Genomic DNA, 15609 nt, shown 5'->3' with positions numbered 1-15609 from the left:
TACAAAAACAAACAATGAGGAAAAAGCAATAATTTATAGTCTTGTTTTCCACAGAGCCTTATTAACCCATCCCACACTGCAATTCTGTTATCTTGCAACAGCCTTGTTCTGCTGAGTCATGTTTAATCAGCTAGCTGTTCTAAACATGGCAGCATTGATTGTTTCCCCTTCTGTGTATGTGAACATGATTATCCAGCAAGGACACCAAGGCACTCTGCTATGGTCTTTAATGGGTTTAGCATCAGCGATTTCAGTCCCTTTCTCCAGGGCCAAATTGTCCCCGCAAGGTTCTGTGACGTTCCTGTACAGTTTTATTAGCCTGAGAAATCAGGTAAGCCTGATGTCTGTCCCCCAAAGCGCTTGGCTATATTGGGCCAAGCCTCACTATGAAGCTGTCATGTTCTGGCTCGGGCTGCCATTTTCCTGCCTCTGTCTCTGTCTTTGTGTGATGTTAACACAAAGCCTATATTAATGTACGCTTGGGATGGAGGAGAAATTTTTGCAATGCAGTTCTCCAACGAATTTTGTGATGCAATTCTCCAACTAAACAATATGTACAAAATGCATATATTAGGGGAGAATGTGCATAAAAATGCATATATTAGTGAAAATAACATTAAAATGGATTATATTAAGGAAAAGTGCTTGCAAAAATGTGTACATTAGTCACTCCATATAAAAATGTGTTTATTGGGAGAAATCCACATTAAAATTCTGACAAATGTTTCATGAAGATTTTTTTAAAAACATTTGCAAATTGCTGTGGAAATGTGAAGAACTGAATTTTAAGACTGGAAAAATTTAGAAATTTAGAAGAACAAAATTGACATATTTGCCTATCCCCTAGTTGAGGCTCAATCAATCTTCAAGTGCGGGATTTGATGAATTGAACCGAAGTGTGAAAATGTCTTGAAGACAGAAATAAAGTCCATCATGAGAAAAGGTCCAGCATGTGTTTGAGTTCATACAGGTTCAGCAAACCTGATTTTTAAAGTTAGTCATGATTTATACCATCTGTAGCCAATGTGGCGTCTTCTAGATGTTGTTGGACTACAACTCCCATTAGCCCCAGGTGGCAGGGCAAGTGACGAGGGCTAACAGGAGCTGTAGCCCAACAATATCTGAAGGGCATCTCATTGACTACCCCTAATTTGCACAATGGCTTGCTTACAATTGGTAATTGCATAAATTCAGCAATATTGTAGAAAAGTAATTAAAAATGCAAACCAACTATTATAAGAGGAAGGAATGTGTATATAAAGAAACTCTGAAGATCTGTGACAGGCAATGAGACTGAACAGATACAGAAGCACCACAGGAATGTTTAAATATTTGGTAGCATTTCCTTGTAGAGATGACACCGGAACAGATATTTAAAACAATTTCCCCCCTGAGTCATGTGAATTGTCAAACTAGCATCTAAGTTCTAAGTTTTCTTCAGAATAACTTTTCAATGCTTTACATATCATTATTGCATTTTTGTTTAAGATGTTCATAGAATGTATGGCATGTGCAATGAGTTAGTTGGCCTTGAAGCACCGCTCTCGCTAGATAACACATTTGTCTCCAGCATGAGATTATTCTGTTCTAATGAGAACAAGCTTCTTCTCAGCTATAAGATCTTACCCACCAAATCTACAGTGCAGAGCCATTTTCTTAGGTCAAAAAACCTGTTTCCTTGACACTTGGTTGTTCCACTCCCTCAGAAGTGCAGCCAATGGCAGCCCCGAAATTGTGGAACTCCCTCCCCCCAAAAATGCATCTAGCATCTTCATTATGTAGTTTTTGCCATATGCCGAAGGCCTGTGACAGTTGAGGTATTTTGTTTTATGGGACCCACTTTTTTGCTGAATTTATATTGTTCTGTTCTGGCTGGAACAGTTTTATTTGTTTTTATATTTAATATTATCTGTTTTATAATTGTATATTATATTGTTGTAACCCACTCTAGAATCTTATGGTTAAGGGTAGGTAAGAAATCTTATCTTTTTTCCTATATCTATATTTTTTGAAGCTTCTGACCATCACACTGCAGTTCACTTTGCCACAGACAGGTGGCACTGCAAACTGCAATATGATTGAGCCACACTGGGTTCAAGGCCATGTGGTGGGGGAAAGGAAGGAAGGTGGGTGGCTGCACAGCCAGACAAGACCAAGAGGAAAGCAGCAGAGCTAACAGGCAGCATGTAGGAGTGAACAGTGGGAGGGAGCAGTGGGCTGCAGAACCACTTAATGGTATCACTACCATGAGGCTTCCGTTTCCTCCAGGCCTGGAGGGGGGACACTGACCTGACAGCAGGACACTGAGTGTACAGCGGCAGACTCTGGCAGATGGCAGTCTGGGTGACCCACAGAGCCACTCCATGGGAGGCCTCACCATCGCTAGCATAAGGTCTCCCTTTCCTCCAGGCAGTGGGAAGTATGAAGGAGGGTATGTGAGATTGGGGGGGAAGTGCCTTGGGTACCTGAGAGAGGGGGAGGGGCAGCCTTAGCAACCTAGGAAAGGAGGAGGGGAAGCCATGGTGACATGGGGAAGGGGGAGGTGCCATGGCAAACTGAGGGGGAAAGGGATGGCCTTGGTGACCTGGGGAGAAGGCATTGCCTTGGCAACCTGAGGGAGGGTGGAAGTACTTTGGCAACCTGAGGAAGGGAGAGGAGGAGAGGAGGGGGAAGGTGCCTTGGAGAACTGGGGAAGGGATTGGTGCATGAAGCATGCAGGGGCAGAGCCCCTAGTAAAATAAATATTCTCAATGCACAATGATGGATTATTGCAAATAAGAGAGAGCACTAGAGGGGACACCCTTTTTTCCATTGCTTGATCCCTGCCCTTGGATCCTCCTTGCAAACCTTTTTTTTGTAGAATGTTTGTAGAAATCTGAAATTTAGCAAAACATTCAGAATTTTAATTGACTTTATGAGTTTCAAACATTTTGAGATCCTCCTTTGGAAATTTCTCTTTGTGTTTATACTTTAAAAAAAAAAGTCAACCTGAAGTTATGTTGGTAGGTTTTACAGTATCAGCTCAACCTTGAGCTCTTAAAACTATATATACTCACTGCTGTTATTGCACCTGCTGTCTGTATCTTAAATTTCCTTATGTAGCAGGAGGAAGATGCCACCATTCCAGGTCTGTGGGGCAAGGCTAACTTTGGGTTCCAGGACAATGTCCAAAGCTCTGTATGATCCTCACAGCAACCTCAAATTACAGTATTCCCCTACCTAAAGAACAGCTAAGGAACTAAAATGGCTGTTTTCCCTGAGTTCTTCTCTCTCTCACGCAAACACAAAATGAAGGGAAGCTACTAATACATAATCCATTATGATACATTTGTAATGTTCTAGGTCATATGCTTAGAAGCCCAAGTTCTGCTCTGCCAAAATGAGCATGATCACACTGAGTTTTTGGTATATATAGTATATCAAGGTGCCACATGGAAAGCTGCCTTTGTGGTATTTCTTCTCAGCCAAAGGCAGGAATTCAGCCTAATTGTTTCCACCCTGGCACTCAGCTCCAACCAGCTTCTAGTGAGTAAACCTTAGTAGTTTACCAGAGACTTGCCATCTCCCTCCAGGCCTTTCAGATAATTAGTATTTAGCATGATCAGCATGCAGTTTTTATCAATTCATTGCATGTAATGTGGATGGTATCCCTTGAGATTGTGCTTCTGTTTGAGGAATGATGCATTTTTCCAGCAGGAGATGTACTATATTTTGTATACTCTAGGAAAATGTGACTCTTCACTCTGGTAGTGCTGCTACTGCAGCTTCCCTGGAGAATGCCTTTGACGAATGATAGGCAATGCCCTCTGTTTCAACCAAGCCATTTTGTAACTTTAAAAAACTTTTTTTCCCCATTCTTCAGAGGCTGACATGCTTCCCCCACTGCACCCATCCAGTGTAGGTGTGATCATCTACCCCTTTTTTTTAATATTGCCAAACACCAGCAGGTTTATTCTCTTGCAACAATCCTTCCCCCCTCCCCAGCCTCCTCCAGTCCATAGAAACATAGGAAGCTGCCTTATACTGAATCAATCCATTGGTCCATCTAGGTCAATATTGTCTACACTAACGGCAGCAGCTCTCCAGGGTTTCAAGCAAAGAGTCTCTCCCAATTTCATGCATTGTTGCCATTTATTTTATTCATTGGTGATTATAGACTCCTTATCACCTCATTTATGCTTAAAGGAGGCCAACAGTAAGACATTTGTACTTCCACAGCAAGGTGATCCCTCTGCCACCTAGTCTGTGTGGATTGGAGGACGATCATGCTATTGTCTTTCAACTGGGATTTGTGACTCTGTTATCCAAATGGTGATATTTTGCAGTAAACCTGGATAAGCGCTCCAAGATCCTATTTTCATGGAACCTTGGTACTCTCTGTGTGCGGTGCTTTAAGAATGCCTCAGGAAATTTACGTCTTGGACCTCTTCCCACCCTCTGTATTTCACCAGACCATCCTGCACAAAAGGTTATAGCACCATCTGAGAATTCAATTACACAATGGCCCTAATTTTCTGGAAGAAAGATGTCCTTTCCTAGCTTTTTCCAATGGCAACGTGGTCGTTCTCTGCATGTAGACTTTTGCAGTAGACACTGGGCTTAGTGACTGCTGGACAGGACAGTATGTGCAGAAAAAAACAGAGTGAATATATCCCATTACAATGCCCCCCTCTCTTTGCTCTATCTGTCAGAATGAAGAATAAACTTTGGTATTTTGAATTCGGCACAACGGAAACCTTTGCTGCCACCTGCAAGAAGCTGCATGACTATGTAGAGATTGAGGTGAGTTTCCAGTGATCCTTAAGCTGCCGCTCCGACTGGGGACTGTATCTCAGCATTGCCAAGGTGACTGCAGTGCTTCATCATTGTCCAGGTGATTATATAGGTAATTCTTAGTGCTGATATGAGTTTCGTTCCTGCCTCTCTGTCCATTAAACTGATCCTACATCTGCTATGCAAGAGCTGCTGGAAATGCTTCCTAATGGAGTTGACTCCATGTAGCATCTGTAACAATTGAGAGTTGCATGTAGCTCCTGCTGGCACCACTTTGAATCATTTCCAGGAGTTTTGACATGGCAACAATACTGTAGAGGTCAGCTTTCAGCGTCAACATACATCCCTTACTTCCAGAGGACTAGCCATGTCAGCCGGTAGCAACAGAAGTGACAAAGGACCTGGTAGCACCTTAAAGACTGAAAAATATACAGTGCAGCCCATCAGATGAAAAAGTGTTATCCATAGGAATAGCAATGGGTTCAGAGGCATGGGGGGAATGTAAAAAGTGAGGTCAAATAGCAATGAAAAGTAAAAGGCAGAGTCTGTGACAATTCAACTTAGTGACCATTTACAACATCAGTAATTGGCGATTAAAACGCTAGTATTGCTGAGCTAATTAACACCTATGGTAGAGTAGAAAACCATTGTCCTATCATGCCCAAAACGGATATGAATCAAATCTATTAGGCAACTGTAAGCTTTGGGGGCAATTAAAACTTATCCACAGTAGGGATCTTTCAAGACTTGGGAAATTGATTCAAGGCACCTCTGCCCTCAATTACATAGCACCTGTTCTGCTTCTGTGCTGATTTCTTTATAATCTATTTAATAGTCAAAAGATTTGTGCAGGTGACTGAATCTACACTAAAAAGTGATCTGGTTCCTGGTTGCGTACTATGTCACCAAATGAGGAGCAAACAGAAGTTACACTCTGAACAAGCCCTTGTACTATCAATCAACACTGAGGGTATTTTTGATAGACCAATAACATCAACAACTGAGTTCCAACAATGGAGCCTAAGTCCTGCCTGAACTGTTTTAATCTTTTTTCTTCAGATTATGACTAATAATTAATGCTACAGTGTTTAATCAGTTAAATCAATTGGTTGGTTAGAGTAATGGATTTAAAATATTAATTGACTAAACTGGTGCCACTGATTACATGGAGAGCAGGATGTATGTATGTGTGTGTGTTCTATTTGCTTATAAAAACTGTAGGTGACAAGTCCCATCCTAAAAGAGGCATTCTCCCTTTGCTCACACACAAGAGAATGCCTTTTCTAATGTAATGTTTGCTAAAACATGTAAATGCATCATCTAAAAATAAAGGAAGTACATTGCTTCATTCAGAAACAATGTTGAGCCTAAATGCAAATTCAATCTATTAAACAACTAAAACTGTCATCATACAAACTTTATTTAACCAGGTTGCAGCCCTACTAATAATTAAAGAACAGGTTTGTCATACACATTTTTTCTTAACGTTATGGCAGAAGTAACAAAAAATCTTGTAGCACCTTAAAGATTTAGCACATTTATTATGGCATAAGGAAAGTGACAAGAAAATACACTGGAAAATGTGTAATGTTGTATAACCTCTCTGCAAACAAATCAGAATGAATGCTCGATAACTAGTTGATGGCATCTAAGTTCTCTGTAAGCTTTGTGCAAAGAAATAAGGAAAAATGCTCCATTTGTCTGGAAGCAACCAAAATGAGAAAATATCCAGGGCACTCATTTAACTACCCTTGTGCTGCTGACTACAAAGAAGAGGGAGGAGGACAAAGCAGCGGGTGCATTTTGCCTCTTTTCTTCCAGGCATGTTGTTAGTAGGATCCAGAGCCTAGAAGAGAGTCAAGGAGAGAGATTCCCAGCAAAACTTTGCCTGATGGGACATTGCCGGAGGACCACTTCCTTTTCCTCTTGGGGTTTACGACTTCCACAGCCTGAATGAAAACAATCCTCATCTTATTGCTAATTAGAGCTGGAACATATCATGCTTCTGGCTCACAATGATAGATATGAGCAAGTCTTCAGATTACAACATATTCAAATATATTCCAGCTAACAAATAATCTCCTGTTGCTCTTTGCTGTTAATGTGTAAACAGAAGCTTTATTTTCTACAAAAGCTCCAGCCTATCCTTCAGTGACATCGCCATCCACTGCGCCCTTATGAGATACTCTGGGTACAAGGGGCAGTTTATTTACAGTGGAGAAAGCTCCTGTTTGCATATACAGATACCAAAGGCAGTGTTTCCATGACAGGAGAAACAACCATAGATGCTAAGCAGCATTTTAAAAAATTGTACACATCACTGATAGATCCCCTTTAAGTGTCCTTTGTTGGTACTGGCATCTGAGCTCTTGTCATCTCTGAAGCCGGTTTGAGGAAAACAGAATTAAGCCTCCCCCTCCTCCCCCTTACAGCTGTATTCAGAGCTTGACTGGAAGTAAATGTGTGTGTGTGTGTGTGTGTGTGTAAACTCTGTGCCTGCAGGCAGCCATCTTCGGGTTAGATAGAAACAGCCTTTAATTAGAGAGCAATGTGAGCAGCTTGCCAGTGGTTGCTAAGTGCTCTGTCATTTTACTCTTCTTTTTCTTTTTTACACAGCTTGTATTGGGGCTTTTGAGAGGTGTGTATTTTCTGTAAACTTCCTTCTTTCCCCATCCGTAGATAAACAAACCTTTCACTAGTTATTCATTAAAGCTAGAATACAGAAATGTCAGCTGGCACGAAGACCTTGCCATGGCAGTTGAGTGTTTTGCAAATTAACCCCCCCCCATCAAGCACAACATAGGATGGCCTCGTGGCAAACACAAACCAATTACTGAAAGGGGGAAGCTCAGAATTGGGTTAACTCAATGACAGAGGCCACTATAGTGGTAGTGCTTTTAAGAACAGCAGTGAAGCACCACCTGCTTCACAAGTTTGCCTAGGATCCCTTGAGGAAGAGCTGTAGGTCAGTAGCAGAGCAGCTCCTGTATATGCAGAAGGCCCCAGGTTCATACCCCAGCATCTCCAGGTAGGGCGGGGAATGTCCCATGTCTAAGAACCTGGACAGCTGCTGTCAGTCAGTGTCAACAATATGAACTAGATCCAAGGTTCCCAAACTGTGGTCTACAGACCACCAGTGGTCTGTGAGCTTCATTCAGGTGGTCCACAGCATGTCTGTAAAAGTGTATGTATTTATTTAACAAACTGTATATTGCGTAACTGCAAACAAAACCTCTTAAGCGGTTTACAAAATGCAGTTGGAAATCACACATCTGGCACAGCACACTGCAGTTGGTACAACAGGAAGAAAAAGCAGTAAGTGGTCTGCCAAGACCCTCAGCAATTTTCAAGTGGTCCATGGGGAAAAAAGTTTGGGAACCACTGAATTAGTTGGACTAATGATCTGACTTGTTATAAAACAGCTTATGATGTTCCTATCAAAGAGAGCTCTGGAGTCCACTTCTCAGGCTGAATACAATCCATGCAACAGTCTTGCCTCCTAGCATTTTCTGCAACACTTAGGGATGGGGGAGAAATTTGATTCAATTCACATTTAAAGGTGTACCTACCTAATTTGTACTTTCTGAAACTATATACAAACTGAAACACAGATAACTTTTGGAATTTGCATTTCTCCAAATTTTTCAGTGAAGTTCTCCAGCCAGGCAATGTTTACAAAATGTTTACAAAAAAGTAGAGTGTGCATAAGAATGCCTATATTAGTGAAAATAACAAACACAAATGCATTATGTTAGAGAAAATGGCTTTGCACAAATGTGTATGTTGGGAGAAATTCACAATAAAATACTGATAAATTTTCATGAGGACTTTCTAAAAATAATAATAATTGCAAACTGACATGGAAGTGAAGAGAACTGAACTTAAGATAAGAAAAATGAGAAACTGAGAGAAACTAAAACAGACAGATTCACCAAACCCTAGTGCCACTGCAGGGATTCCTAGGGCTCCTCTCGGGCCATGCAGCTGCTTAGAGCTGCAAAATGTGTTGGAACAGGCTTTGCTCAGAGAGTACAACTTCAGGCTTCATCCAAATAGCTCATTTTAAGGATTGGGAGTATTGCTTTCAGTGTTTCTGCTTACTCCAGCACTGCAACTGATCTTTTCGTTCGTTAATCATTAAAACGTAAGTGTAGAACTGTTAATTGGTGCAAAGGCCTTGTCATGGCAATCCATGATTCTTCATCCTGCCTTGGTGCCCACCATTCCTCATAGTTGGTAGGTATAGGCTAGGAGTGTGTAGTTCAGACTGCTGTGGCCCCCCATAATTACCAGAATGCATCCCAGAGGAAAAGGTACTTGCCCAGGAGGCTTCCCATACTCCTCAGACTTGTAGCTCTGCTAAACCAGGAGTGCAGCAAGCCGGTATCTGCACAAACCGTAAGGCACATAAAAAGAGAGAGTCTGGTTTACTGGTACATTCATCTCTGAATCAGAAATACTGTTCACTCTTAGGGTGCTTGAGAATGTATCCCAGTTTGGCATTTTAATGGACTGGAGCAACTCTATGAAGAATACAATGTTTGGGACTTTTTCATTTTTTAAAAAAAATTAATAAGGGGGACATGGTGTGGAGAAAATGGATAGAATGACTTCCTAGTAGCAGGGGTCACAGTCAAACAATGAAGCTAAATGTCAGAAACTTCAGGACAGACAAGAGGAAATGCTTCTTCACACAGCACATAGTAAAACCATGGAATTTGCTACCACAAGATCTGGTAATGGCCACCAGTGTCTGTGGCTTTAAAAAGGGATCAGACAAATGCATGGAGGGTAAGGCTATCAATGGCTAGTAGTCATGGTGGCTATGTGCTAGATGCAGCATCAGAGGCAGCATGCCTCTGAATATCAGGCACTAGGAAACAGTTGCAGGAGAGTGCTACTGTACTCATGCCCTGCCTGTGGGGTTCCCAGAGACATCTGGCTGGCCAATGTGAGGATGCTGAATTAGATAGGCTTTGGGTCTGATCCAGTATCCATTCTTACGTCCTTATGGGAGGAGCAAGTACCATGTTAATGTAGTTATAGCATGATGCAGGCAACTCACTCTATATTGATGTCCCTCCTTGGGTTGTGCAGATAGCCCTGTCTATTCTGGTCCTGCTATTTTAGTCTTGTGTGCCGAGAGGGTGAGGTGCCAGCCTGAACTCAACTCTTGTGTATGGGGTGGCTTTTAGGAATGCAATGCACTGGGTTAGCACATCCGGTCCTCCTCAAAAGCCCCATGTGAACATGCCCTACTGCTCATTGCTGGTTTTGCCCTTTTCCTTCTTCATCAGTTCTTCACTGTAAAGTTTCTTTGTTTGCTTTCTGGCTGGGTACACACTGTACCTTTAAAGCACATTCAAAGCACATCCCCCCTCCCCCCAAAAAAGAATCCTAGGAACTAGTGTACCCCTCACAGAGTTACAATTCCCAGCTTCCTTAACAAATACAGTTCCCATGATTCTTTAGGGAAAGTTATGTGCTTTAAACGTATGGTGTGTTCATAACCTTAGCTTTGGTAGGGCAGGAGGTAGCTGGTCTCTTTCTTTCCTCACCTCCCCACTACAACTTTTAGGTGTAAAATATTCCCCACAACCAACACTTCCTGTTCTTGGTCTCTCTTTTACTCTCAGCTGAAATTCTAGCAAGCAGAACTTGCTCCTCTGGACAATTGTTTCAGATTCTTTACAAATCAAGTTATGCTGTAAAATATTGTATCCTTATCCGGACAACTTATAAGTGCCCTCTTTTGAGAAGCTGAAGCTCTAATTGTCTGAAAGCCAAGCTTCATATTGTGTTATTCTTTTTTTTTTTAAAGCATGCTTAAACTGGCCACTTTAATTTTGAAGAAAAAGCAGCCTAGAGTGTCTTGATCGTACTTGCATCTTCAGGGGCAAATAAAAGGCAGGGAGGGTGGATTTTCAGCAGGGAACTGCAGGCCTTGATCCCGATCGGGAACATGTTCCAGATCAGGGTCCCACAGCTCTTTTTTCCTCAAAATAGAAGTGCCATGTTTAAGCCTGCTTTTTAAAAGCCATGCATGTAATGTGTAGTTGACCCTGAGCCATCCCAGATGCATCATATGGCTGGATCTCGCTCATTTGAGCACTCCTTCCCTTCCCTTGTAGTAATTGTAGGTCTGGTCCCTTTAGTAACAGGGTGCAAAAACAAAACAAAACCCTGCAGGAAAGGAGAACCCATAGCTTCCTTAGAAAGTTTTTTTCCATTGTCCAACTGTTTTTAAAATTTAGGGAAGGGTACTTTTTTGGTTTGGTTTTTAAGCAAATGCTACTATTACCTCCTACGTCCTGTGCACTCAGTACATCTATAAAATAAATGCAGCCTAAAATGGCATTTGCCTCTTTTTCCCCAGTCATCAACTGCCAAGATTGTATTCAGGTTGTGAATCACTGCAACTCTTAGGTCCTTCTCATCTGTGCTACATCTTAGGAGGTTTACCTTCATATACCTAGTCGTCTTTGTTTCCAGTTTGGAATCCAGTATACTATTACATTGCCATTTACTTTTCTGTTGTTTTAGGGGTCTTAAAAATCATTTTGAATTGTCATAAGAAATGTATGCACACTTAATGACCTCATCTGAACCGCAAAACTAGTAAGACAATAGCCCTGTTATACTAATTCAAAAGACCAAGCCATGAGTGGAGTGGGGGGGCCCACACCCCACCCAGCATCTATGTGCACAATACGACCGCATGTGGAATACTGTGCACAGATCTGGTTGCCTCATCTCAAAAAGGAAATTGTGGAGCTGGAAAAGGTTCTGAAAAGGGCAACTAAAATTAACTAAGGGCTGGACCAACTCCCTTATGAGAAAAGGTTACATTTAGAGTTGTTTAGTTTAGAAAAAAGGCAAGTAACAGGAGACATGATAGAGGTGTAGAAGATTATGCATGGTATGGAAAAAGTGGACAAAGAGTTTTTCTTCCTCTCTCATAATACAAGGGGCCAGCCAAAACTATATTTTGGAAGATTTATTTACTTACTTAATTTTATTTTATTAGTTATATATCTCACCCTTCCTCCTAGTAGGAACCCAGGGCAGCAAGGATCAGGACAGACCAAAGGAAGTACAAAAGAAGCACATAGTTAAACTGTGAAATCTGCTCCTACAAGAAGTATTGATGGCTACCAACTTGGATGGCTTTAATTACTATTACTATTGCTATGGATATTTCTATACTGCTTAATAAATATAAAAATATCTCTTTAAGCAGTATACAGAAGGGTAAAACAACAAATGTTATAAAAATATGCAATAAAACCATAATACAAATACATAATACAAAATACAACTTAACAAATACAAAACAATTCCCTTGCACTTCCCCACTCAACATCACTCAACCTCCTGGCTCTCACCCAGGACTCCACCCACCCATCCTGGCTCTCACCCATGGCCCAACAAACACAGATCACCCCAAAAAGTCTCACAAGAAAGAATGTTGGGTCTTCGCCTCCCATGAACTTGCTGAGTTCTTTGTTGAACGCTCAAACAGAAGACTGGGATTGTTGAAGCTAAGCACCAGCTAAGCTCTGAGTTGGCCTGCTCCATGAGTATTCTGTCAGCCAGCATCTTGAGCTTGGGCTGCTGGGCTTCAGCTGAAAGCCAGAGAACAAAAGCCCTTTTACTCTCACCCTTCAGCTTATGCCCTTGCCAGGCACGAGATTTAAATACCTGGAGAGGCTGAAGAAAGGGAGATAAAACACACTTGTTAGTCAGCTGCGCCTCCTTCCACATCCAGTGCAGTCCCACCCTCCACAAACAGTTCTAGGATTAGCCCAATTCATGGAAGATAAGGCTATCAATGGGTACTAACCTTGGTGACTATGTTCTACCTCCACTGTGGGATGCAGTATGCCTCTGAATCAAGAGTTGCTAGGAATCAAAAATGAGAATGCTTGTGTACTTCCCATAGGCATCTGACTGGCCACTGTGAAAACAGTATACTAGACTGGATGGGCCTTTGGTGTGATCCAGCAGGACTCTTCTTACATTCTTATTTGCAGAGAGGGAGCCACTTGCTCATGGTTCCAGGTCACATGGAAGCCTTTACATACGTTCATACCTGCCAATGTTCATACTTTTCATGCAGATGCCGGGTGCAGGTTAGTCAGTGCATGCAATGTTGGGATGGGAGTACAGTCCCCTCACACATTGGTGCATAACTTCTGAATAGGCATTATTCAATGTTCCTCCATATGAAGCTGGGGGGGACACCTGCCAATAGAAAATTGGATGTTAAGGTTCTAGTCTAGCCTTCTCCCTGGTATGCTTGTTTTGCTTTTGTAAGGATTTTTAAAAAGTCACTTTTTTGAGGAAGTATTTAAACACATGGTCCCCCACCTACAATCTGATTTGGTACAGTCCACGAATAATTTTACCCCTTCATCTACTCTTTGTGTAAACTAAGCCTCAAAGAAGATGCACATGAAAGAAATAGGCTCCTCCCTATATCTAAATGTCAGTTTGGCATATACTGTCCTGGGGTTGAGAGGCCAATCATTACAGCTGGACATGTGGAGGTTAATGTCTTGAAGGGGTGCCAACCATTGTACTGGGCCCAGTGACCCACATGCACAATACTCCTTCAAGCAAAAGAGGACACAAATTTGCATGAACTTTGCACATGCTTTGAGCCATATGCAAATTTGTGTCCTCTTTTGAAGGTAGAATGGAGGGCCCAAAAATAAATTAGTGTCCACACACATAATAAACTGTCTGACAGACAGAATGTGAATAGGTGAAGCTTTTCCCATAATTGTGTTTCAATACTACAAAAGGTTTAACCTGCTGAATTTCTGCCTACCACACATCTGTTAAAGGCACAAGAACCCTACTTTTCCCCAGTGCCAACCCTAAACCAAACCTTTGGCTGCAATTCTGTACCCACATACAGGGCTGGTTCTAAAGGGCGGCCAGGTGGGGCACTGGCCGAGGGCCCCTGGGGGTGCGCTCCCCTTCCACAATCCATGGCAGGATTGCTGCCACAGATAGCAGGGCAGGAGCTTCAGAGCCGCCCGCCATTCCCTCGCTTCACCTACCTTTCTGCTGTTTTCTGTGGCTGAGCACATTGTGCGTGCAGGCGCACTGCTGAAAAAACAGTACAGAGAAAGGTAAGTAGAGTGGGGGAATGGGGGGTGGCTTGGGATCTCCCGCCCTGCGATCCATGGTACCAATCCTGCCATGAATCATAAAAGGGGAGTGCCGGGGCCCGGGGCAGGCTGGTGCCCAAGGGCTCTGGCATTCCTGGGGCTGGCCCTGCCCACTTACCTGGGACTAAACCCCATTAAACCCAAAGAGACTTACTTCTATGTTCATATGTATACCATTCTACTTAACTTGAATTCTTAATGGGTGCCTGGTCTTGCAAGTCTCTTTGCAAAGTTTTCACATTTTGCATTTGTCATTTGCGAGGGATAGGGATTCTTTAACATCCACCTGCACTTATGGTGTAGTAGTATTTGCAGAAAATAATTTCTAGGGAGTACCTCATCTCAAACGAATCCATCACAGGAAATATGTATCCTCAATGCTAGGAAAAAAGGAAGGGCAAACTACAGAGATTCCAAGGACTAGAAAATGTGACAGAAGCAGAAAAGTACACTAAAGGGGAGAGGAAAACAGCAGCTCTTTAAGACCCTAGCGATTCCTATCATCTGGTATTAATCATACCAAGTGGGATTAATCCACTTATCAATCACTTATTGTCTAAAACACTGAAATGTGGGTGCAGACAAGCTGGTTTGTCTCACAGAAATCATTTAGAATGGTACCTGCACATTTTGCTTCATAACTTTCTTTCTGGGAGAGCTAGGAACTTGCTGTTTAAAAATAAAGCTTAGAATCTGGAGGCTCTGCTGGCTGTCGGCTCGGAACATCAGTATCTCCTGTGGTATGCCCATCTCTTAGTAGTCCTGATGTCTTCTGTGAAATATGACTGCCTGTTCTAGTGTATATATTTATTTGATTTATGTCCTGCCATTCAAGCAACAGAAATGAGGATGGAACTGTGTTATTTACCAATAACACTGAGTTAGCCTTGAGATTTACTGGTAGATGTTAGAATTTTCTGACATATCCTAATGGCCTCCTAACAATCTTAAGAATTGCCAGTAAATGTTAAACATCACCAGACTTCTGCCTTTGCACACTTACCTGGGAGGAAATACCATTGAACCCAATGGAGCTTACTTCTGAGTAGACATGTATTGGATTGCAGCCATAATCTAAAATACACGTTACTGCTTAAAATGCCAGACTTCGTACTTACTCCTGTGCAGATGTGGCTACCTTTGAAAGTCCAGTCTCCTAAAATGCTAAAAAATACCAAGCAACTTAAAACATTTCCTAAATTCTGACATTTATTGAAACACACAAAATCACACTTAAAGAAAGCAGGAGTACCAGTTCTTTAGAAACCATGTTAGGTCAATATGCTGCTATCTATTGCCTTGTAGGCAAGTAAAGAGAATTTAAGTTCAGCCTTTAGGGGGGACTTAAATTTCCTGGCAAGGAGGCAATAAAATACTTCCTAAAGAGGCATTCCAATTTAGATAAAGCCATAGAAATTCCCCTTTCTAGCTGCAATGAGGTATGGAAGATCCTCCTTGTCCTTTCCCCCCCCTTCCTTAGAGCTGGTATCTTTGATTCTACTTTTGGATTGCTTCTCTGACTTGCTCTGTGAGCCAGCTGGCCTAGGAAAAAATACAAAGCTTTCTTTCAATAGAATGGTTGCCTTTGAAGATTCTGTTTTATACAATGCAGAAAAAGGATTTATGCCTGAGAGGTTGAAGTCTGATGTGGAATATA

At 42.0% G+C, this 15609-nt stretch overlaps 1 protein-coding gene across 4 annotated transcripts in view; it reads left to right on the top strand.

Annotated features, from left to right (window-relative positions):
• DGKG (diacylglycerol kinase gamma) overlaps positions 1 to 15609 on the top strand; it is a 167005-nt gene that overhangs the window by 124930 nt on the left and 26466 nt on the right. For all 4 annotated transcript variants that reach the window (XM_061636546.1, XM_061636547.1, XM_061636550.1 and 1 more), the window contains exon 22: positions 4692 to 4782. In XM_061636546.1, coding sequence (XP_061492530.1) covers positions 4692 to 4782 — 91 coding nt within the window. The remainder of the gene's footprint in view (positions 1 to 4691; positions 4783 to 15609) is intronic.

This window comes from Rhineura floridana, chromosome 7 (genome assembly GCF_030035675.1).
Source record: "Rhineura floridana isolate rRhiFlo1 chromosome 7, rRhiFlo1.hap2, whole genome shotgun sequence".
Taxonomy (NCBI): Eukaryota; Metazoa; Chordata; class Lepidosauria; order Squamata; family Rhineuridae; genus Rhineura; species Rhineura floridana.
Note: the sequence above shows the minus strand (reverse complement) of the source record. Positions and strands in the feature narration are given on the sequence as shown.